General features: G+C 36.2%; 1 protein-coding gene across 2 annotated transcripts in view; it reads right to left on the bottom strand.

Annotated features, from left to right (window-relative positions):
* LOC105566635 overlaps nt 1-22,698 on the bottom strand; it is a 27,163-nt gene extending 4,465 nt beyond the window's left edge. The window contains exons 1-6 of one of the 2 annotated variants that reach the window (XM_012020796.1): nt 14,142-15,279; nt 10,145-10,342; nt 8,044-9,158; nt 3,111-3,272; nt 2,408-2,645; nt 2,031-2,324 (exon numbers count right to left, since the gene is read on the bottom strand). In XM_012020796.1, the coding sequence (XP_011876186.1) occupies nt 2,031-2,324; nt 2,408-2,645; nt 3,111-3,272; nt 8,044-8,568 (1,219 nt within the window). In that variant the 5' untranslated portion in view covers nt 8,569-9,158; nt 10,145-10,342; nt 14,142-15,279. Of the gene's footprint in view, nt 1-2,030; nt 2,325-2,407; nt 2,646-3,110; nt 3,276-8,043; nt 9,159-10,144; nt 10,343-14,141; nt 15,280-22,327 lie in introns of those variants that run through there. The other variant, XM_012020797.1, reaches the window with a different exon arrangement.
* Nucleotides 22,699-25,722: the final 3,024 nt, after the last annotated feature.

Raw genomic sequence — 25,722 nt, 5'->3', positions numbered from 1 at the left:
GATGTGCCGCGGCGATCGGCCCGTTCCAGTGATTGCGCGCGTGATCGTAATTAGTGTGTTTTCGCGATGTGTTTCGCGTGTGTCGCAAAGATGCTACAACGGAAACGAGAGGAGGAGGAGGAGGCCAGGGGGGCGTCGGGCACCAGCGGAGCAACCTTGAGGTGAGCATACACAGAAGTCTCCTAATACAAGATAGCGGGGTCTCAGTTAAATTAATAGCGCACCATCGGTCGATTCCACCGTGAATTTACTTGGAGCGAAATCTGTCTGCGGAAAATTTATTGGTAGATCGTGTAGTCGTTGCGAAAAAAGATTTGCGATGGAATTTGGGTGGCGAAAACCTGCTATCATTTATTTTGTATGCTTATTGTTCGCGGGATTAATTGTTCGCTGCTATATCATTATTCCATAAATTTATAATATATTTTAGATTTCATTTTGAGAAGTATTCAAAATGTGGAGTGAAATTGTTGTTTAATATTGAAGACATACGTGATTTTCATTAGGATTCATAATTCTTTGAATGAGAATTAAATTTTTATTATTTAAATTTTATATGTAATAATTTCATAAAAGTGAGAGAGAGAGAGAGAGAGAGAGAGAGAGAGAGAGAGAGATTTAACGGGGCATTTTGTCGAAAATTATATAACAATATAATATGCTGTTATTTATATTGCAAAAGACTTTAATTTAGATATTTTTGTATTTTACAGATCAGCGTGGCGCAAACTACAACTCCGCTGCTGCGCATCGTACCGGTGAGTTTCATATTAATTTTGATTTTAAGGTAATAGATTTATAAATATGCACATATTGGATATATACATATATAATATTATTTGGCGATAATTGTTAGTATGCAAAAGAAATTAAATTATACAAGAAGTAAAATAAATTGAAGTTGAATAAGCAGCAGCAAATATTCTATTATTTAGTTTTATTTGTATTTACAAATTAAACATTTTAATTAAGAATATACGAATGTTATAGATAGAAGTGTTTTATAAATCTGTTACCTTGATGGATGGGCTAGAATACGTTAATATTTAACTCTGGAGTACAATTTATACAGAAGCATAAATTCCTGTCGATTTGTTAAATGTTCTATTCAATTCGCGAATTGCCAAGCACTGACGAGTTTCAGAGTAGATTAAGAACACCATGAAAGTATAATATATTAATTATTTAGCTAATTTTTGGTGTCAGTTATAATTAATTATAATAGATTGTCTTTTTGAAATGACTTGCAATGAAATTAGTGAAAAATTACGAAAAGAGAAGGTAAAAAATTGTTCTAAAATATTTAAATAATATGAAGCTTTTATTTGAACTCTTCATGGTGTTCATGACAACACGACGATTCACGACGATGACGAAGTACAGAGAAAGAAAACATTTCTGTACATAAAAAAAAAAAGAAATTGATATATTTATAAAACATAATTAATTATTAATATATATGCTTTATTCCCTCTCATTTCCTCTCTTTCCAAATATGTCTTTAATAAAATTTGAAATCCGCTTCTTTGTTATTCTTTCAGAGTTAAATATCATATTAAATTGGCGCCACATACATACAAGAAGAACAATATATAATATTCAAAGATTTTTACTAATATATATTTGCACTTGCATAATGCATTCTGATTTCCATATTTGATAAATTTTATTTGGCAAAGAAATTTCATAAAGGACGTGGTGATTATATTAATTTTTACAATGCGCCAATTTAATCTTATTTTATTTCATAGCCTTTCCGTCCATATTTTTCAATGATTTTACATCTTTTGAAACAAGAAGGTTTCTTTATATGAAATGTATATGATATTTCTTTATATATGTGTATTGTACTCTATAACTTTCTTGGCGAAAGTGCTTTAAAAATAAATTTAAGCTTGCTACCACTTTGTAGCAGCACTAAACTTTGGGAATCGAAACAAAACAAATTTTACCGTATATAGATTTTTAATAAGACCTCAAAGTAAAAGTATAACTTAAGCTAAAAGATATAAGACACATGGACGGCTCACCTGTCCAGTACAGCCAGTTTTGTTCGAATTTGAGGCCGTCGTCGCCCTCGAAAACTTTAAAAATCGACACTATGTAGCCGGTGGACGGAATAGGCGGTCTTCCACCGGGTGGTTCGAGCGGCGGTCTCGCGATGGTCGCTACCTCGTTGAACAGATCTAGGGTGTGACTGGCCGCGTATCTGAGATCTCGGGGATCGAACTTACGTAGGGCCGCGCATTGCACTTCGTTGTAAAAATCTATGGGGTCCGTGCTCTGCTTGTTTATTAGATAATACGTGATGAACGGGAAATCCGCTGAAAAGCACACGGGAATTCGAATCAACGATCTTAAGGATACTCGTCGTTATCTCGCTGTCCCTAGTCCGATTTTACCGTACCGTTCTTCTCCATATTCGTAAGTAAAATGCTTTGCGACGCGGAGGGTGCTATCTCGGCGACTAGTTCCGCGGCGGTGTCGCGTTGTAGGACCAACGGACGAGACACTGGAGACTCCATTAGCGGGTCCAATGGCTCCAGTGGCGTCATGAAATGCGCGAGAACACATTGCTTCGGGTCCTCGACCTCGAGAACCGACAGAGGACTTCCCGGTCTCTTCTTATCAGCGACAGGAGCGTGCTTCGAATAAACGAAAGATATTAAATTACAAAGAGAGCAAAATTAATCAGGTGCATCAATTATGAAATTGTACGTCGTAATTCTTATTCGATCGAATCAGGAACGAAGGGGCAAAAGTGACGTTTCTTTAGAGGCAGGACTTTCTTATGTAGACTCTGCAATAATTTCTTTGTACAAATCCTGTACACCATCATTACGCAATTATTATTTTTTTTTAATATCAGCATTTCCCAGACTCGTAACTTATTACGTGCTTTATTACGGACGTCTCTTTAGTAGACACATTTTATCTATCCTTAGATGCTCATATGAACATAAAACCAATAGCTTGACCACATTTTAATTACGGCAAATGCTAAACTTTCTCACGGTTGATTACACATTGATCGATTGTGTTAAAAGTTTCTTTTTTAACGTGTACATTTCGCGTTGGACAAAACCAAAGTAAATTTTTTATTAACTCACCGGTACACCAGCTGGTAAAAAGCGTTCGAGAGACGCGAGAGGTATAATAAAGCAGTCGCGGTCCAAAGTGGCCAAGGAGATTGGTTCGCCTCGTGGCGGGCTATTTCCGGAAACCACGAGAGGTGTGTAAGTACCGGAAGCACGATTTCCGCTGAAGGATACCTGCTGGTGAAAACAATTAAAAAATTAGATATTATTAGATATACACACAACGTTTACTTTATCCGCGCTTCAACGTCACGTATCGTGGTAGATAGAATCAGTCTCACCCATTTCAATTTGTGCACATTTATTATCTCGTATTGCTGCTAAGTCCAGGACAGAGTGTGCGCAAGGTCGGCACGAACATCGGTAATTAAATGGGCGTACGAAACATTCGGAACATGCACGAAATGAAAACTCATGCACGCTTTATTGATCGTAATCCTAATTCCCGATGTCTCTGTACGTTTAATTAAACGCGTTAGAAACATTTACGCTGATTATTTCAAAATGAAATTTTCACTTAAGATAGCTAAGAATGTCTACATCTTTATTTCTGCAATGGTGACACGATTATATCGTGTACGAATAAATTAACGATGTAGCTATCAACGTTTCTTAAAAGAAAAACTTCTTTCCTCTGTTCACGTTTACGTAAATATATTTACAGATAAATTCTACATTATATTTTTTAACTGCTTAATATGGTTGAAACATGTCACTGTGCTTAAAAGAATCGATGTCGGTTTGTGAGATTGTAGATCACCGTTGCTGGATTAAAGATGAAAGCGCTGGGAGACGTCCCAGTGTATTCAACAGTAGATTCACGCGCGTGGACATATCTAGCGAATACGTTTATAGCAGTAATAGTAAAGATGTCAAGGTAATACGTGCCCGAATAAAATGGAAATAGGCCATAGGTATAGAACACCATGTGGCATGAGACGCTCGCAAGTACGCGCTTCGTTTCTGACTCTACTTGTCCTTTACTACCAAAGTGCAGATAATCATGATTGTAGTTCCGGCCTGGGCCCGTTTTTTTCTACCATTTCGCGCGTAAAGTCTCGTAGGTCGTGCAACTTTACGGTTCACGTTCAAAGTTCACTGCAACTTACGGCGCGATTTACGATGCACGTAAATTTTGCAAGTGCAACCCGGGCGTTAACGATTGATCACGTCACTTGCGCAATTTTTCATCCCGTGGCCGGCAAACATCGTCTTTTATGAAACAGAACCGGGTAGAATACGCAAAGGAGATACATTTTAGAAATAAACTAGTTTGTTGTTCATTTCTTCGTATGTAAAGAATAAATAACGTGAGTGTTTTCTTGACCATACCTGGCAACTTTAATAATAGAGAAAATTTATTGCGAAAAATATTACCTCAGCCAGGGCTTGAACCTGCACCTGGACTTCTCTGCACTCTAGGCGGGCGTCTCACCAATTCGACCACCGAGGTATATAATAATATTTTTCACAATAACAGTATAAAGATGTGTTATTGCGACAAATATTATCATATGCCTCGATGGTCGAATTGGTGAGACGCCCGCCTAGAGTGTAGGAAGGTCCACATTCAAACCTTGGCTGAGGTAATATTTTTCGCAATAAATTTTCTATATTATTATATTAAAGATGCCAGGTATGTTCAAGAAAACACTGACATTGTTAATTACCCCTGGCGACGTTGAAGAATTCTAATTAGTAAGGAATGAAATTTTAATTATTTGATTATAATATTCTCTTGAATCAATTTCATTATTGAATTAATTTTGATCGTACAATGAAGCTTTCCCTATAAATTACCACAAGAAGACTTTCCGTGTACAGAAACGTGCGTACCGTTAATTTAATACGTTACTGCAACAGTGCATAGGAAATACACGTGTGCGCATCGTTAACATTGTGCGAAAGGCACATATACGGCGAAAAACTTCCACGGTCGATAACAATTTACATGCTGTTTAGTGTGTAAAAATAGTATGTCGCATAACGTTGCAAGACTTCTACTTGCGTTGTGCGTTTGCACGCACGACGTCTCTGTCTTAATACATAACTTTACTTTCGGTGATCAAATTAAAATGGCACAACCTAGTAGAGCTTAATCATCCCTAGTTACAAACAAGCTGTCGACTCGTGTATTGCATTCCATTGTGGTTTACCGTATAATGTTACCTTACCTCAAACAGCTATTAAACTCCGAACGTCACGTGTGTCACACCGTATGCGTAATACATTAATTAAAGTTCCGAACGGGGCGGCCCGTTTCACAATAACGGTTCCATCGGGAAATGTTTACTGCATTTCTTTCAAGCCTCGATATACTGAAGGTGCGTACAGCATAAATGACCACGTATAGTGTACCTATGTATAATGTCCGATGCAAAGAGACTTATGCAAATTGTCGAGAGTACGCGTTAGCAAAAGTGTTTAACTTTCCAGAGTATTTTTTGTCCAAAGATAGTATATTTCTTAAGGTATATTTTTTAATTAAAAATTAAAGCTGCGAGCATAATTGAGTTCAAGTTTACATGCCTCGGTGGTCGGATTGGTTGAGACGCCCGCCTAGTGAGAGGGAGGGTTCCAGGTTCAAAGTAATATTTTTCGAAATAAATTTGAAAAAAAAACCCGCACGCATGTCTAAAAGATATCTTTAAGACATCTTTAAGTCGTCTTTTAGACATGCGTGCTGTATGGAAAGAAATATTCAGACATTAACATCCTGTCACAGCTCTTTAGTCTTTATTTTTTCGAAATTGTGTTTACCACAATAGAGCCTTATGAATTTTATTAATTTGTAATAATTAAGTTTGTTAATTGTAAATTAAATTTACGCTGTGACACATTATACATAAAATTTTGTAATTTTCCTGATTAAAGTTTGCAATTTTATTATTTATTATTCATTACAATGTGTGAAATTCTCTATTCATTGAATATATTCATAATTTATAATTTAGTTTGTTTCCGCGAGAAAGTTATTTGAAAACATCCCTTTCAATTTCATTTCATTTTAGTGAGTCTGCAATAAACAAGATTGCAATAGACTATTAAAGTACAAATGTTTGGCTGTTGATATATTAATTTTAAATAAACAGAAAATATTGAAATAATTGGCTAATTCATGCTCGTTTCAGTTGTATGCATTTTTTGGAGTGTAAGTTTCTGTTTCACGTGTGTATTATGGCGCGTACGCAATTTGCAAGTGCTGACCGTGTCTCCTGCATTGGAACGCATTTTCTGTATTCACAAGTACAATCGATAAGTAGAAAAAGCATGCTTGCACGCGTGTTCTGATATTTAATCGCGTTGCGTTGGGTATACATGACGGTAAATGTCCACGGTGCGCATCGCAAAGGTCATAGGTCGCTACACGACACTGCGGTCTTCGTTAGACCGTGAAAGCTGCAGCAATACTTCAATCATGAATTTCCGCACTTACATCTCTCGTACAGCTCGTTCTTTTCGATCACGCGATAAGTTTAGCAAGAGATTTATTACGAATTCCACGTATTCGCCGTATTCTTCCAATACTTTTTATCGATACATTTCTACGTTCAATTGCAATAATTGCAATGCTAGGATAAATGTAAGGCAGTATTTTTTTACATTAATAATAATTTTGCAATAATTTTGTGACAATTGTCAAATTAATGATTATATTATCGGTTCTCAATTTTTTCCATAATTAGCCAGTTACGAACATCATAAAGTATGAAATATGATTATTATGCACTTTCTAGTCTGCTACTAAAAGGGTTAAACACCCGTCGTTAAATTCTGTCTGCCGACCAAGTAATGTGGTCATAAGATTCATCGCAACGCATCTGTGACCCGAAAATGTCTCCTCTCGCGTGCAGAATACGACGCACTAAACGTTGACGAAAACATCGCGATACGAGCGGATTTCGAGTTGATAGTACATAATAGATGTTAATTGTCGAACACTTGGCGAATTTATGTCTTCGGATTCGCCACGATGCGCAATAAGAGATAGCGACTTTGCGTGTCGTCTGAGCTCGCGTAGGTGCTACTTTATGTTTCCCCTTCTATAAACAGTCCCTCGTTTCCTCCGTAAGTTTGCTTTATTGCAATATTTTTCGCTATCCGATGGCCCAATTTAAAGAATGGCGATATAACACCTGGTTCAATAACAACGACAATGAAAAGCAATTAATCTGTCAAGAAGTTTGAGATTTATTACGGTAATATCCGGTTAATTTCTTAGCTAATTCTTTTATTCTTAGGGAATAAAATATGACTAATTTTGTTTCACGATAGAGATTATACAATATATATTTCAGCGTACAATTAATTAAAATTAAAATCTACAAAGCCAGAAAATTATTTGCAGGCCTAATGGTAACAAAAAATTATCTTTAGAAAGCAATATATAAATTATAATATAAATCAGCCATTATTGAATATAGAGTAATCGCTATAAATTAACCGGCAAGTCTTGTTTTATTGCGTACGTAATATTAAATAATTTTCTTGCCTTTATTTAGATGGTTGGGTGATAACGGTAGATGTATAACGATCAAACGAACAGTCGCGGCAAACAGCTCGTTCGCAACATTTATCTCTTAGATCGGATAATTCTAACGTCGCGAAGAACAATACAACGATCGTAGATTAATTCGGTTTCCACAGTTTTGGTCGAGTATAAGGGAAATGTCTATAATTAGGGTTAAATACGGAGTACATAGTATGTTACGCGATAGTTTGACGTGCGTGACTCACATTTCGAGATAAATGCGCTTGATAGTTTATTGGCGTGCCATTTTAAATTGTACGCCGCAACCGTTTTTAAAATTTATTATTACGCGACAAGTTTTTCGCTAGATCAAAATTAAGAAAATCTCATTAGAGATGTTAAGAGCGTCCGAAGAGATTGGAGTCGTTGTCCCTGGCCCCTTCGCGTTTTCTTACGAACTTGAAATGCACTCACCTGCCTGGATGCAGTCGGGGTTGGTGGGTCGGAGGGCTCCTTCTGCTGACCGATTTGATTTTGCTTCCTCCTGACCTGATTGCCGATCTGACCGCCCTGCATGGAGCTGATGGGCCCGCCGCCGCCCCATTTAATCACATGGGGGCCCGAGTTGCGACGCGGCGGCGGGCCCAGTCGCTCGCCCGAGTCCTCGGAGGGTGAGCCGAGCGCCCCACCTGCGGGCGGCGACAGGAACAAATGAGTACGGTAACCGTGTGTCTGGTGCTCGTGATCGCCCATCGACGGAAAGTATCCGAACTCCCGGCTGCGTCGTACGGGTCCACGCACGCTGCTGATCGCCGACTGGCCGATACCACCGCGCGTCGCCCCGAAACGCGTCCCTACCTGGCCGAACGAGGCCCCGCTGGTCCCGTAAGTAGTGGTGCCCAGGACGGGCCGGACTTCCCCCAGTCCTCCTCCACTTGTCAGTCCGCCACCACCGAATCCCTTCTCGCCCCCGAAGTTCTTGCGGAACATAAGATTCATGACTGACTTCTCAGGCCGCTGTCGGCGTATTTCTCGTGATGTGTATGTGTGTTAATTATTTTTTTCTCGGCTTTACTTTTACTCGACCATTCAATACGCTTGGTCGATTCGACGGGTGCTCGAGGATGCGCGTGGAAGAGAGGCAGTGGTTGGTGGTGGCGGTGCGCGACGATCACAAAGGGATACGAGGGTACTTAGCGATTGTTTTTTAGCCCTTTCCTAAATCTCGTTAAGCGATTTCGTGTTAGATTTTGCTGTTTCTCCGATAAGAGCTTTCTCTCTTTTCCCTTTCTTTTTGTTCCCTTTTTTTCCGTATGATTTTGGACACGCCGATAGTCGTTTAACTCATGGCGAATTGTACTACGAGTATAACGATCTTGACACGTTACAAATGCCAACTTGGGCATATGACGTCGCGCTTGAGCACAGAAGAAACCGACGTGGTTGAATGTCGGACGACATTGGGGTCGGGGTTTAAACCGCTCGTGCGATGGCACTGACAGTGAACCCCGGCAGCGCGAATGGTCGGTGCACTTAACTTTTACCGACTTCCTGCTGCCGTGTAGTTCTAAAGCACTCACGTAGCTGATCTAGGTCGAACAAGAAGAATGGTAACGATCTTCTACCGCGCGATTTCGGTCGAACATATCAGAGGCTAATCAATATTTGATCCCAAAATACTGAGATTAAGTAAGATCTACGCATAACATATCTATGTATATTAAAATTTATTCAAGTAGAAATGATTAATTTGAACATTTTACTAAATACTTTTGTCAAGTTGTGATAATAATATCATTATTGCGGTAAAAATAATATTGCACAGCGGAATGCATCGATAAATGTTTAATAAGGAATATTAAAAAATTAATTAATATTTAAAAATCAGATTGCGCAATTATCACCGCGTGGCTTGAATGATTATTAATGATGAAAGTAAATAGTTGAATAAAGAATGTCGAACAAGAAGAATTAGTCAGAAAATATTTTCCGCCTCAAGAGCTTATGTGTGAGTACGCGATTTGGCCTTTCCGAGGTACCCGAGCCAATTCAATGTCTGGAATACTATTTTAAATTCACTTTGGATGATCTGTAATTCGTAGTAAAATTCAGAATTCTACTTATAATTTTATGTAACATATATTTTAATACTGTGTATAAGTATTCTTTGATATGTGTTTTATACGTGTATACATTTTAATTCTCGAATTCTTTTCTAATCTAATTATATATATTTAAACATACAGACAAAATTTTATTACGAATTATAAATTATAGCCTAAAGTAGACTCAAAAGAGTGATTTTTTTTAGTAATGAATTAAGAAAAATTGTAAACAGTTGATAGACATAGAGTAAATAAGCAACTGCATAATTTATCCAAGCTGAATGAACATACACGTTGCGAATCATTTAACTTCACGTTAATAATTTTTGTACTTTTCAAACAAATTTCTATCTACTACGCAAATGACACACTACAACAATTAGAACACACCAAACGTGATTCAAAACATAGAATGACTTTTGAATTATCTGAGAGTAGCAATTCGTTTTTTGATTTCAAAAGGAACATACATTCTTTGACAACTCGACAGACTTGAAGAAATCATAACGGAAAGTCCATCAGTTAAACCGAAATCGAACGAGACCAACCACTTTAACGTGACAGTCGCGCACACTTAAATTCTTTTCATACTCTTCTAGTTCGATACATTCCAAATAGCTATATAAAGCTCGCATTATCACTTCCTTGGGCTTATCAAGTTCACTGATCTGATATTATTTTTAATATTTAAGAACATTAAATATATTTTTACGCTTGCAATAAAAATAATTCACACTATTTAATATTTAACACTGTATACACTTTAAACTTAAAATCGTTAGATATACTTGACGATTTTCACTTTCTCATATAATTAAATTTGCGAAGATCAAAAGTTTAAATTGACCGCAAAGAGTTAATGCACAACGTCGGGTTAAAAGTGGCACGAGTATCGCGCGTCAACTAACGTTTGCCTCTTCGTGGGAGAACTGTCTCGTCGTAGGAAAGGCACGAGCTTTAATAGCCAGTCTCTCGATTGATTTAAAGTAGACTGCTTTGTCACGGTGGCGGCATAGATATATATATATATATGTATATGTATGTATGTGGTGCGTGAAAACGAGAGATCGGCTTCGATTCAGAATGCTCAGTATTTTACTTGATGACAAAAGAAAGGCGGGGTGCAATTTGTATTGACTTGTATTTCTTGATTATTTGTGGAATAAATTGGCTGCACTCTGCCAAGATTTTCTACAATCATCTGATAAATACAATTTTCATATGTGAAAATACCACCCCTCTATTCTTTAATTAACTAAATTCTCATGTTAACGATGCGTTAACAGTTATTTAAGAATTGTTATATAATATTTCAATGGAAATAATTTTTTATTGAAACTTGCTGTAACACATTAATTCTAATAGCGTTTTTCAAAGTTTACAAAAAGTATTTAGTAAAGCGTTTAATTGAAGATACACAATTTGTGACGTACGTTTCAACTTTTCAATAACACACACGTGTGTTGCCCCATGATCGATTTTACTATTCCAGTATTCTAGAGTCACTTCTTCGGCGATTACTTGGAAACGAGATAAAGTTTTTACAGCTTTCATAACTTTCTCTTTAAACGCGAGTCTGATCGCTATGTAGACAATTAGTTAACGAGGTAAATGTCTCTTACTATTTCAGTCGATCTATAGCTAGTAAGAGGTACGTGACCGTGAGTTTGTATTAATAATTGATTGAACTTAAAGTAAGAGTGTTCTAATGCATATAAAACGTTGCATTAAAAATACATTTTAACAAATGTTAGGACATTTAAATGGGAAAGGTTTTCTAATAAATTTCGCTATAGCATCGTTTTTATATCAGTTTAATTTTAATTGCAATATGTTAAAACATTTCGCAACACTAAAAATTAAAAACATATACGACAAAAAAGGATGAAGCAATGAAAAAATTTTAATTATTGACATATATTTTTGATTTAATACATTCTAATGTGAAAGTTGTGCGTGCGATTTATTAATTTGAGGGTATTCTAAAATTGAATGTACCAGTTGTTATAAACAAATTGTGTAAGAGTAGCTATTTCGTTCGTTTAAAGCAAGCAAAAATGCTGAAGCGGTGGGTCAATTGCCTAAACATTTTAGTTACTAATTATGAGAAAAACAAATCGCGCGAATGCTGCAATGCTGGCAATAAACTACTGAAATTTATCTCGTTGGTTTCTACAAAATCCTCTGATCTCGTTCTACTATCGAGTCACGTACCGTAGAGAAAATTCAACTTTTCTTGGCAGTAAAGCAAGTGCCGAGATCAAGATTTATCTCTGGATTTACACTAAAGCGCGTATGCTATAACAGGTATTGTCACAATGTGGCTATAAAAATATGTATGAAACTATTATAAGGATATTAAGAATTTTTTAGTCGTTATTCGTCTTTATAATTTTAATTGAAGTATTATTTAAGTATTATTACTCGAAATATTAATCACGTTTTAATTGCAATTGTTTTACTCAAATATTTCAAAGCCAACACCTAGTTCAGTTAAATCAATCCAAACTCTTTAATTTTTTCTGAATATCGTTAAATACTTAACATCTTAAATCGTCAAATTTTTCTTTTAATTTTTTTTATTTTTGACCCGCACCCTAGCCGTCAATTAGCAACTGCATTTCGCATAAAACTCTGTAATTTCGATTAATTATTCTGGTTCTATCATGACTCTTTTTTTCTGTACAACAAGTGGAAAAAGGGTGAGATATTGATTTTTTTACTTCCTCGGAAAAGAAAATTGCACAAATTTACAAACATTTGTTTATAAAATCCTAATCATTACATTAACTCGACCGGTCTTGAAAGTCTACGCCTATTAGAGGAAGCAATCGGTCAAACTCCATGCAAATTTCGAAGTTTTACACGAGGGAAGTATGCGAGCAGCTGTCTCCGCGATAATATGTGAATGTACAATGGACAAGGGCGAGACGGTCGTCTATCATCGCTGTCGGAATGCCATTACGAGCGAGACAACACCGACATGAAATTCACAGTTGATTAAAAGCCATAATTATACGTAGAAAACGATCGGAAGATCCATGAATATTTTTTATACCATAATGAGGACACAATGTGTGATAAATGAATGTATTATTATACGACGGGAACGAAAGCGGGAAACGAAAATTAATAAAAATAATCGATGATTCATAATTGATCACTTATCAAATACGTAGCCGAAAATAACAAATTCCCGCGATACGAAAAATATTAATTTGTCGTCAAAGACTATAAAGTTACAATAGGAGTTATATGTATTAAATATGTCGCGACAAAAACCGGACGCATTGCTAAACTTTCGATGAACGTTTTATCAATTTGTGATAAAAGGGTGTCGGAAGGCTATCTTATGCATAAACTATTACGTTATACCGCGATTATGCAATACACATGAGAAAAACAACGGCGTTGATATGCAAGAGCGGATACTCGCAATGTCTGCTTTGCTTCTGTAGATCGATGCTATATTGAAATATTCACAGGTAACTTGATTGTGGCGTGAGTGCACAGCCGCGCGTTACAAGGATAAAGCATGGAATAATAGAAAATGACGGTTGTTAGGAACTTTTCCTTCTATTTATGCTTCCAACATTGGTGGCTGCAGCGTTCGCCCGAGGAGTTTTAACTCCGTGCCGCACAATTTTACATACGTAATTCGTTTCGCCGTGTAAAAGCAAAAACGATATCATTCGTATTCGAGTATCGGATATACTCAATGGCATTGAATTCCGCATTTACTTGATTTATCGGAGACAGGCGAGGAAAAATAAAGTCACGACAGGGAGTATATAGAGGCATTTATGAAACATGTGTTTCGTGCAGTCGATCGATTTCGTATTGTAATATTCACACTACACGCGATTGACGGCGAAGTTCGGATTCGGGCATCTCTGCGGTGACGCAAACGAATGGCTTGTCGGTCACGCCGTGACATTTCGTCTCGGTTTCGTACTCCTAAGTACCCGGTGGAACGTCGCGTGGTATTTTTACGCGAGAGCTTTAACTTTCAAACTTTGAAGTAAAGGCAAATTTTTATCTCGCGATCCGCGACAAGTACCGTGCCGCTAACCGTGCGATAAGTTGCAATTCAGGTACTGTTGACAGTCGTCGGGGCAGATTGGTACCGCGCGCAGAATGGAAGGTGACGTTGATCACTGAAACATCGGGATCGTAAGGGTGATCGGTATCGCGCTGGTACTCACGGAACACGTGTTCCGCGCGGTAGATCGATAGCACGTTGAAATATTCACACGCGCGACACGGACCCACGCACTTTATCGCGACAGGCGGATTCACGGGGTGACAGGATGACAGCGCGTATAATGGTACACCGATATACATTGCGGGGGATGAAAGGAAGGCTTTTTCTACGAGAACACGACGGGATTTGAGAGCAGAGCACAGACACTCACGACACACACGTGTTTAACACGCGGTAGATCGATACTGTATTGAAATATTCACTGTGTTACGCGATGTGTGCCACGACGGTGATACGTCAAGGTCCCTCCACGAAGGTTATTATCTCTGCTCGTCCGGACTTGCGCTTGATCCAGACATGCGATGCCACGCGATGCCAGCTCGGTGGCGCAATTTGCCTTTGCGATGGTACTTCGGATCGAGGACGGGTATAAGTTCTCAAGACGCACTCGCGATGTTGACCCAAGTGAAAGTACCGGATCTTTCGCGTTACTCTTCTAAGAGCGCGATAAAGTGCGCGAAGGAGAGATAGATGAAAAGGGTGACAAGTGGCAGAACGAGGCCCGGCGGCGCACTCTTGGTGAACGGCACCCTCGCACTGAGACGTATACGAAGCGTCGCGACGCTCCCCAGGGTCGTGGAAACCGCGGCCCCCCGCAACCCGCCGCAACTAGAGACACGTGGGAGTCGCTACATATACCTGCGATACCTGCCTAATTCACGATTCGCCAAGTAATTGCTCTCGTGTGCAGTTTCGATAATATCTTATTGTTGTTGGAGAAGCGACTAAGCTATTGCGCGTTGTCGCATTTGGCGAGCATCATTAGCTACGATAATATCTATTTTAGACGCACTCGGGTGCAAACGGCAACTTTTGAATGCTCGCGGTCAAATTAGAAATTAATTTTTGTCTTAATAAATCATATGACACGAAGAGGCGCTGTCACATCCACTTTTGAAGGAAATATTATTTTACGTGGATGAGGATATTCATTTCTGGCAGCATTTCTGGTTTAAAATTAGCGCTACGCTCTCGTGGTGTTGGAAGAATTTCCAAAAGAAAATTTATATTATAATAATGTTTTACGAATTAATGTACAAATAAACAACGTGAAGGCGATTTTTCGTGATAATTGTAGTGTTATCTAGAGAGATAGAATATATAGATAGAGAGAACAAGATAAAGGCGTTATAAATCTTCACAAAATTAGACTTCGAAGAACGAAAACGCGATTTTAGATCCACTAACGTGTAGACATTTCCTATCACGCTCGTAAAATCACCGATTAGCAGATAGTGTCGAGCTGGTTAATATATTCGAATTACCTTTCATAGATATCTCTTACATTTTCTTCTGATCAATTTAAAGGCTCTCTCTCCTCCTTTCTTAACGAAATTCTATATTTTTTATCTTAAGTAGAAAGAATATATATAAAGGTATTTAAATTTTCAAAGCGTTTAAATTAAATTTTCAACGGCTTTTAGAATAACAAAGATTGATAATATTTAATTAATTCATTAAAAGAAGATAAATGCAAAAGTCTTTATTTAAATGTCAATCAGTTTACAATATGTGACGTAAATACGGATAGATGAAACGTATGACTATATATATCCACGTCATTAATTTATAGCATATTTGCTAATTATGGAATATGACATATCGTGATCATCTGCGAAACAACATAAATATGATGCTAAAATACTGCGGTTAAAAACAGCAAGTTCATTACAAATAGAAATATCAGATTCTTCTGCATATTACAGAACTCTCTCGTTAGTGTCTCTGTTTCAATTCTAGGCCCGTGAATTGAGACAAACCAAAGTAGTACTTGCAGTAGTGCTTGCGAAATATAAAATAGCTTGCCGTGTATTTTCGCGAAAGTTAGTTTACGAGACAAGTGAAGGAACTGAACAAATGTGCCACCTTAATATCACTTTTTACTACATGTATAAAAATAATCATGCTACTAGATAAGTGTAAAGATAATCACGTTACTCAAAAGTGATATACTGAGTTATTAAAGAACAGTAATTAAAATATAATTGCTGTACAAAAATTGTGTCATTATTTAATTATTAAGATGATCATAAGTATTTTGTATAAAGAACGAATTAGGCTATTCGATAAATAATAATAATGGTATCTCTTTTGCATTACACTATCGGCGTAACATTCGCGAGTGACGAATTCTGGTCACGAATTTAGCTGCAAAGTTTTCTATTTTTCACCACGGAATTGGTAGTTTTCTGACGTCGTTTATCGTTCTTCGTCTGCCAAGAATCACACAGCTCGCGACTGACAGACAAGGTAGCGTTTTTCTCTGAAAGATACGTCTTTCACGGGTCAATAGTTACAACGACACAGTGTGCATGTTGAGGGAAAGAAATGAAAGCGGAAAACGCGCCCGGCGCACCCAACTGCCGCGATTGTTGCATTTCGAAGCATTTTATACTTTAAGTCACCGCGACTTGGCACGCTTACCGCCTCAGTAGGACGATTCACATTCTCGGATGTGCATGGCTAGAAGTACTTCAATTTGTCTTTTTCAATTAGAGACATCGTCGTTTCTCTTTGTTGCTTTATTTTATTTCTTATTTTATCATTGTATTTGAATCTACTTGTGCTAATCAACTCACGCGGCTTAGTACAAGATTACAGAAAATCGCAGAACACTTCTGTAGAGGCTTTAAATTGACAGACGTAAATGAACTCTCAAGTTTTAGACAGTTTGACTTTTCCCACGATCAAACTCTTTCAGGGAGACAAAATTTGCTGTCATATTTACATTTACGAGCCGCGACACAACTGTGTATTTATTCTTGGCATACGTTTGAAAACTAAAATTGCCGCAAGTATTAATAGCGAGACGGCGATACTGACTATGAATACCTCAAGGTGTTCGACGTGACAGACGGCTCGTGCTGGCGCAGATCACTTGGACGACGCTCGGGAACCATCGATTTGAAAGTGTCGCGAAAGATCGATCGACCTCGATCAAGGGATTCACTGGGGTTTGTCCCGCAATTCTATTTTGACACTTTGATGGTTCGCGAGGCATTTCGACACTTTCTCCGTGTACTTTATTCAAATTTATATCAGACATTACCTCTAAAAGCATAGGAATCTTCTGTCGTATTTTTAGCTTAGAATTTCCCTTCGTTGTTACACGTACCGGGTGATTGCAAAGTAAATTTTGGAAATACATTTTTTAATAATTCTTTTAGATAAAGGAATTATTACAGTAGAAAACGTTTAAGCCTTGAAGACATAATAGAAAAGATTCACATGTACGTGCAAATTTGTAAAGAATGTTATATGAATATAAATATTATGTGATCTACAAAAACTTATACGATCTTTGGTCGTTGGAAAAAGTCTGTGAACGAGAAAGTAAATTCGAAATATTGCTATATGCGCGCTTGCTTTCCGGATTACAACATATTCAGAATTACGAGTACAACATCGATTAGGCTGCAGCTTGCGTGCGTTCTGTAACCTTGCATGAAAACCTGGCATCATCCTGCGACTTGCTATATCTGATGGAATAGCTAACATTTTTAGGCAATGCAATAGATATATTACTTTGAGTAAAAAGCAAGTTTCGCGGTTCTTTATATCGTAATTTTTCGACATGCTTAGAAGCTGCTTTAATTAATTACCTCGCGCAAAGGCAATAATGGATCGAATCCATTACTTGATTGCGTCTTCTAGATGAATTTAACAGTTATTATTCGTATGCAAAATAGTTGTATAAAACAGTGTGGTATAAAAGTTTTGATAAGTAGTACTTCTCTTTAACTTTGAATTTAAAAAGACAGAAATAGAAAAGGCCTCTAAATACATCTATTCTCGTGATTATTAGACTTAAGAAATTATTTTGGCCCCGAGAATTGAAACATCATGTTTCTTAATTGACTTATTTTAAATTAAGTATTTTATCGTTGCAGTGATTGCTTCATCATAATTCACGTTTACATTACTTAATTATGAAACCACCTGTGACATATTTGGCACTCTGTCCAATCCGTTTTTTGTATGTTCATTGGAGAGATATGTAGATCCATAAATAACTCCTAAATGAATCCAGTTTGTTTTCGAGGATATTTAATTTTATCAAACCTTTTAGTATCACGGAAGGATGTACCATTTTTCATGTATGAACGAATACTATCGGCATTGAATGTCGATACGTTCCAAATAGCAAAAAAAAACGTAAAAAAAGCGATATTCTTTAATCAAATGTATCTTTAACTTCCGTAGATACAGATAAAAATGTATGTATAAAATTTACAGAATGTAAAAATTGGCCTTTAGAAAAATTGATAACTTTATATTACTTTTTAAAAAATATATTCGTCACATTTTAACAAAATTAATTTTATAATCTATTTTTGCCTTTTATTAAACTATTTTTAGTGTAAATAATATATGAATTATAAATTATTTTTAATAAAACAAATAATTTTATAATAAATAAAACAAACAATAGCAGAACTATTATAGATCGTGATTGATAGAATGGTTATGTATACATCAAATGGCCTTGATAATATTTCATATTGTTTCGCACGATCTGATTTGCGATTGACCATAAATTTATCATTTCACTGTGATCGATGTGGAAGCATTAGGCTAAAAAACATTGCGCGTTTTTTTAGCCTGATGCAGATTTCAATTTAAATTCTGTATTGCGACCTTCAGGCAAATTTGTCATGGCTAATACGCAATGTCGCGCTTTCAATTATGTTCTATTTTCGTGTCTAGCCCTAAGACGCTAATTTATTGGCTCTTGCGTAAAACGAGCCGACTAAATTCCTTTATTCCTTAATCTAATTTTAACTATCAAATTATTTTCTGATTTAAAAGTTTCTTAGATTTTTTTCGTATATTTATTCATAACTGATTAAAGTAATGACATTAATTTTACTTTTTTTGCCTCGCTAGAAAGAGTACATTTCGAGAAGTCGTTTAAATATTTTAATAACATTTTACACCATTATATTACTGAATGTAACATTTTAACAAGAATATATTAAAATGCAATCGGACGTGGTCGACTGCAGCGCGATAATGTTGCATAAATACATAAACCATCATTCTCCAGATCTTGGGGAGAATATTGAAAATTTATGCGTATGAAGAATATATTTTGGCGAGCCCCGGGAATCTCGCAGTTTTACTGCAGATCTCGATCTTAAATGCATGCGCTTGAAATTTGGTTAATAGATGTACGACAACATAAGTTGAAACGTGATGGAAATACGGTTAACCGTTACTTTATCTTTGTGATTACAGCGTATAATTCAGGAAGGAACACTTATTATATTGTGCAGTTTAAATGTTTAAATTTGCAACTAATTTAAATGATTGATGGTGTATATTGTTCATGTATAAATTTTTGTTATATGAAAGCTTCCATTGCTTTAGCTTGCAAAGAGAACGTGAATATTATGCAAGCCGCGATAAGTTCTGCAGGTTTTATATATCCCGTGGCAGTCATTACCTGTTTCACTAAATTACTATTTAGGTAGCTGCCCGCCAATCTACTTAATATTCTATCAAGATTATTCAAACTAATTTTAAATTTGATTATATGATTGACATACGTACAGATTTACTGCAAGTTTAAAGGACCGTCCACATTGGAAGTAAGCAATAAGAAGCAAGAGAACCCTTAACTTTTCAGTTTAAAAGCTGAAATATAGGCATATTTTTTAAAAATATTTGTAGCTCTGGCCGAATCACGCTCTAATTCCCCGAGAGTAAGCGTCAGAGCTGAAGTAGAAGTAATGAAAATGATTAATTTTTTTAGTCCTATTCTTGCTTCTTTCGCTAGGCTTACTTCATCTATTGTAGACGATTCATAATAATATACTTCAAAAAGATCCTTGATACAACTTAATTACATAATAATTTTAAAGAAAAATAGATATGCTAAGCATATAGTGACACGATTAAAGTAATATTAATCACTATAATTTCATTATAAATTCGCGAATGCTAATTAGAGTGCACTTGCAGCCAATCGAGGTTTTTCATTCACGAACGACATGTGTCGGCAAAACCAGCTGAGGTACACTCATGAAATTCATGTGTCTACATATCGAGGGTAAACACGTCGCACCTGGCGAGGTGCGATAATTTATTCGTACATAAAAAGCTCTGGGGATCACAGGATATTATTTAGCAAGGCAATTATACTTGTCCTCCGAACTTCATTTTATGACAGAGCCGTCAACACATTTTGAGTTTTATGCTATTTGCCACCGCGATGTCGTAACACAATGTGGAAATAGCGCATATTATTCCAGCGCAAACAGTTGCAAGGTTTTGAAGGAATTAAAACTTTAATGTGGGAATGGAAAATGATATAACATTAGAATTTTAGTCTCAAGTAGTAATCTGCTATATTAATATGAATATTTATTGCGCATTCTAAATATTATAAATTATGTGCAGAAAGAAAAAATACTAAAAATGATTATATAACTTGTTATGTAATATAACAATTAAAATTATTAATATTATTGCAGCCTTATTTAATAAAATTAAAATCTGAATTTTAAAATTCTGAGACGTTATCCCATCCTTAATAATATTAATTCGAATATTTATTTAATAATTTACGAATTTGACAGAAAAACTCTTTTAAGACTAATATATAATTTATACAATTGTCTTATAAAAATGAAATTAAATTAAATTTACCTATTTGAAAACGCTTAGCATACTAAATTCTGTTTCTTTAGTGATTATCTCCGAAAATAACGTACGATAATTGTGATAAAGGTTAAGAGTTTATCGCCTCTGTCGTTCCCCATTGTAGTACAACGTTGCAAACAGAAAGTGTAATTAATCTAGAAACACATGGTACTCTGCTTAACGCGTTTCATTCCACAGAATGCTATAAATCTTATCGTGCGAAAAATACGCGTGAAGTACAAGAGCGCGATTTTAGTAGAAATTATGCAGCACAGTCGTGTGAGGAAAAACCGGGAGTAATGTTCAACCGACATATTAAAACGTGTACAAAATTTCAAGATTTGGCGAAACACTCAACCCTTGTCCCTTGTAAAATATGATGTTTAATTTTTCAGTTCCGATAACTTGTCAATTAATCTCTCTTGCGCAATTATGTATAGTTTTAGGTTGCAAAGAACACTATAAAATATTGCTTTAATTACAATAATCAAAGAATATTGCGAAAGCGCACGTTTGTTAATCTAAAATTTATAGATATGCAATACTAATGAATAATATAATACTTATCGAAATTTATTTTTATTACTGTTTATTAATATTAATGGCGTTTTTGTTAGGACAGACACAGAATTGCATGATGACAAATTAATTATTAAAATATAAATGTCGGGAAATTCGTTATAGCTGATGAAGCCTTTTCACTTGTTTGCACACGAATAGTTGATTCTGTTTTATGTAAAGCTGACTGGTTCGAAACTTAATGATTTGCGTTAAATCGCTTACCGCTTATGGTATATTATTTATTTTTTTAGGCCGTTTTTCATTTTCTGTTTAATCGTTAACCAGAGATTAGTCGACTCCCACCTTTTTTTTATACTATTACCTAAGAAGAGATAGAGACTCGACTAGCTTCTGGTTTACAATTAATCAGAAAATGAAAAACCGGGCTTTGTTAATATTATTGCATATTATTTTAGTCATGCAGTCATTTGGTGATCTAATGTTTTGAGTACATAGATGATCATTTTTCACATATTTCAAAAGAAGACGTTCAATAAAATTTAACACAATTTTTTCTGTCGTATATACATCTGTATCTACTCTTTTTTTAGTTATCCATTAGTATTTGTACGCGATATTTTAAAGTTGCTTTGCAACTTGAAACTATATCGAGTCATGTTGCCCTGTATATCGAATCTCGCAGGAACTACATCGAAGATCGATCACGAGCACCTGTATTTAGTTTAATGCTAATCGTTATTGATTGCATTATGTAATTAGATTATTGCATTCATTCAATTAATAGACAAACATTACACAACTCTGTAGCGAAACAAAAAAATAAGAATGAAAAGGAACATAAAAAGTTTACACTATCTTTATTTGATAAAAATATCTTTAAAACTACTTAAAGAAATTCATAGAAGAAATTTCTCAAAATTGTTTAACCCTTTACACTCCTATGTCGAGTGTGACTCGACATCAGTTTTTATCTCAGGAGCTTCTTTGTCGAGTCTCACTCGACATTTTTCAAGTCTAAACCAATAGATGAAAATAGATGAGATATAATTCGGAGTGCAAAGGGTTAAATAGCATACAAAACTGTTCACAAAACTCATTTGATACCATATACCATGTATATTACTATTGATATAAAGCACCTATTTAAAAAATAAAAAAAGTATTAGAGAATGAAAAAGAAAGAGGAAAAGATGAAAGAGTAAGCGATATAGAATGTACTTACCCGTGTCGTATAATGGACACGGCATATAGCCATATCGTTGTTCGGGATATACAACGGACTTATTTTTCTGTCCGCTGGTCATCGTCGCGAATTTGGTCACGTATTGCAGGAGCTTGTCATAGAAGAGCAGGAAAGTCGTGCGGATTATCGTTAACGAAGGTTATAAGCACACTGGTGCCTCTAAGGAGCTCCTTTATCGCTCCTTTATCGTCAATAGGTAGCAGGACGATTACCCGGAGGTAGTCAGGGATGACTGCATCCTGCGACGATTGTCTGCGGCAGGCTGCATCGGTCGAGCCACACCAGTGAATTGACTAATTATCACTGGGCACCGTCCCGGTGCCAATTAGCAATGCTGCCCCTCTGCTTAAAACTGAGTGAACATGTCGCCGCTTAATTAGCGCTGAAATAATTGGCTTCCTTTCTTGTTCTTGTTCGCGTTCCGCTGCTTTTCGTCACCACGTAGAGGTGTTTTACTGTATCCGTCTTGTGTGAGAAATACACAGATATTATGTCGAGTGACTGCATTCTCTCTTTGATTAATTAAAACGTTAGTTACAAAAATTGACAAATTTGAAATTTTTTAGAGACTACGGAATTTTGCCAATCCGAAAAAGCATAAGTTTCATAATAAATTCACAACAATGAACGAAGCTTAATTACAAGCATTTCTATTTTCCTTAAAAAGGTATAAATTAATTAGTTATAATATACTATTCGGTTCACGCTTGAATAAAAGGATCCAATGCACATTTGATTTTGAGATCAAATTAATTTTTCTCAAATTTAAAGAAGTTAGTGTAAACTTTTAAACCTTAAGATTAATTTTCTTTGAAATTCTTAGAAAAGTGAATGAGATTACTACTTTTTATCGGAAATGTATTTATTGCGTGCTTTGCTTTGTTGTAAGTAATTAGATTTTTATATCACCTGTTACGGGAATAATATAACAATTTATATATTTTCTGAAAATGTTTTGTACAACGTTATTTCAGAACACTCGATAAATAACTGACTCGTTTTGAGGTCGATAGAACGAAACCGATAAGCACAGTCATTACACTCTTTTCTCGCGAGAATGTGAAACGCAGATTGGATATAAAGTGAACTGATATCCGAAAACTATAAAAGTAATTGCGTGAAATTGGCGGTTTTCAGGAGTTGCAGTATACAAGCGATGTTCGACATTTTTCTACAGATGATCTTTTTAACCGGTGTGTCAACTTCAAACTTTATAAACTTTATCATACTATTCACTAATCCGCACAGAAACATTTTGTACATAATAAAATGTTTCATTATCTATTGCTAATCTGAATATATGATTAAGCAATTAGGGAATAAACTTATAAATACAATCAATACTGATAAACATAAATGTGAATAGTAAATCTACATCTAACAGATTGTCATAAATATTTTTAACGGAAACTCAGATGAATATCGATAGATAAAATGTCATTAGCTATTTTATGAGCACTTTTACGTTTATGTGTTTATACGAAAATTCTATATACAATTGCGTTTTGTTCATACAATACACACATTTCACACGCTTGTCCCAATATTGATATTGTAATTGATATTAATGCAGTCGCATCTATCTCAATTACTTGATTTTCCTGTTGGCATAGTGAACAATTTAATCGTGATTTGCAGGATATTAGTATAAATGCGGCAAATATTTTCTCAATGAAAAAAAGATCAAAACCTGTATAAATATTTGTTACGATCATCTAAAAGATAATGTGTGTGAGTTTTCATTTAAAACATTAATTTAAAGGAAACTCGATCGATTACATTGAAAAATGTAGTTGTACAGATATATTTTATGATTTAACATAACGATATCTTATACTTAAATTTTATAATTGACGAGTCTTGTTATCTCAAAGAATGCATAGCGCCTTATCATTTCATCTCTTTTGCGTTCCAGTATTCCTTGTGAAATTCGTACCAGGGAAGTTTAGTCTCGCGATTTACTTAAATCAGAGAAATTTCATACAGCTTTAAAGGCAGTCTTAAAGTCTCTTGCTTTTCCATTTTGCTAAGCTAGTTAGCTAAATTCACGCATTCCTTCGCATTTGTAATCTGTCTCGCACGTTAATCTATTGTTCCTCTCTGAATATCCGTAAGTTCTTCAAAGAACGATCGTTACGTCAGGAAACAAGATTAATTCTAAAGAAAATTACGTGTTTGACACAGAAATTCTTTTGTCAGCTTTTGTAATTATTGAGTTCTTTAAAAAATGATATCTCGAGAGAAAGAATTTTGCGTTGACTTCTGTCTAGCTTAGATAAGAGTTTTTTTGTCAGCTTCAAAATAAGAATTCTTTTAAAGAACATGGGCAGAACTAACTGTGCAAGGAGATTTCTAGAGCCGTGATAGAGCAGATAAATTTTCGTGCGGATGAACGCCACGAGAGCACCTCTCTCTTGCTGGCGTTTAATCTATAAATGTACCACGTGGATTCGGCCGTTCGATTCGGCGGTTCCCTTCCAGGCCAATGCGGATTTCATCGACCACTCTACCAACGAACACAAATATTTTATCGTATATCCACTGTAAATCGTAACCGGCGTGCACGCGTGATCAACGTGCGTGTTAATACGTGCGGATAGACGCGCGACGAACCGTTCTGGGCACGCTCCGATGCTGTACTGGACCGAATGAGGTGAAATAGAGAAAGAGAGGAGAGAGAGAAAGTGTATGTGTGTGTGTATATACGTGTGTGTGCACGAGACGGAGAGAACTAGGTGCGAAAGCAACGAAAACGGATGTAAAGGATGAAAAGGGGTGCGGGGGAGGAAGGTGGAACACCGAAAGAGGAACAAAGAGCCGAAACGAAAAGAGAGAGTAGTTAAACGAAAGTAGAAGGCGCAAGAGAGATAGAAAGATGGTAAGGGAATGGGAACGGGTGATGGGGGATGCTGTGGTTGCGGGGTGGCAAATCGCTCTGTCTCACTCTAGCCTCGCCGCAGCGATGCGTCGCGGCGCGCATCATACCCCTTTTCGAGCCCCAAGCGACTAACCAACCACTACCTTGCCGTCTGGTCCTCTGCCCCCTTCTCCGCAGCCGCGAGAGAGCTCCTACACGAACCACCCCCTATTCTATGTCGCAATGTATCCGCAGTCGGAAGCAGAAAGCCTGGTGGTTTCGGACCGGTACCAGACGACTCTGCATGATCACAACTCTTTTCGTCACGACCCTTTATTATTGTCGTCGTTAAACGAATTTTCTATAGGATATTCTTTAAATCTTAACTGCTTAGTACAATTAGTCGAAGGAATGGTCTAATTTTGAACAGATCTTGATCTGTATTTTTAATTTAATACCTAAACGTGAAATATGAGATCTTATTTTCACAAATTAATCATTTATGATTGTACTAACT

The sequence above is a fragment of the Vollenhovia emeryi genome, unplaced genomic scaffold (assembly GCF_000949405.1).
Source record: "Vollenhovia emeryi isolate VEMERY1.0 unplaced genomic scaffold, V.emery_V1.0 DF939143.1, whole genome shotgun sequence".
In the NCBI taxonomy this organism is placed as follows: Eukaryota; Metazoa; Arthropoda; class Insecta; order Hymenoptera; family Formicidae; genus Vollenhovia; species Vollenhovia emeryi.
This window is presented reverse-complemented; position numbering and strand designations above follow the sequence as displayed.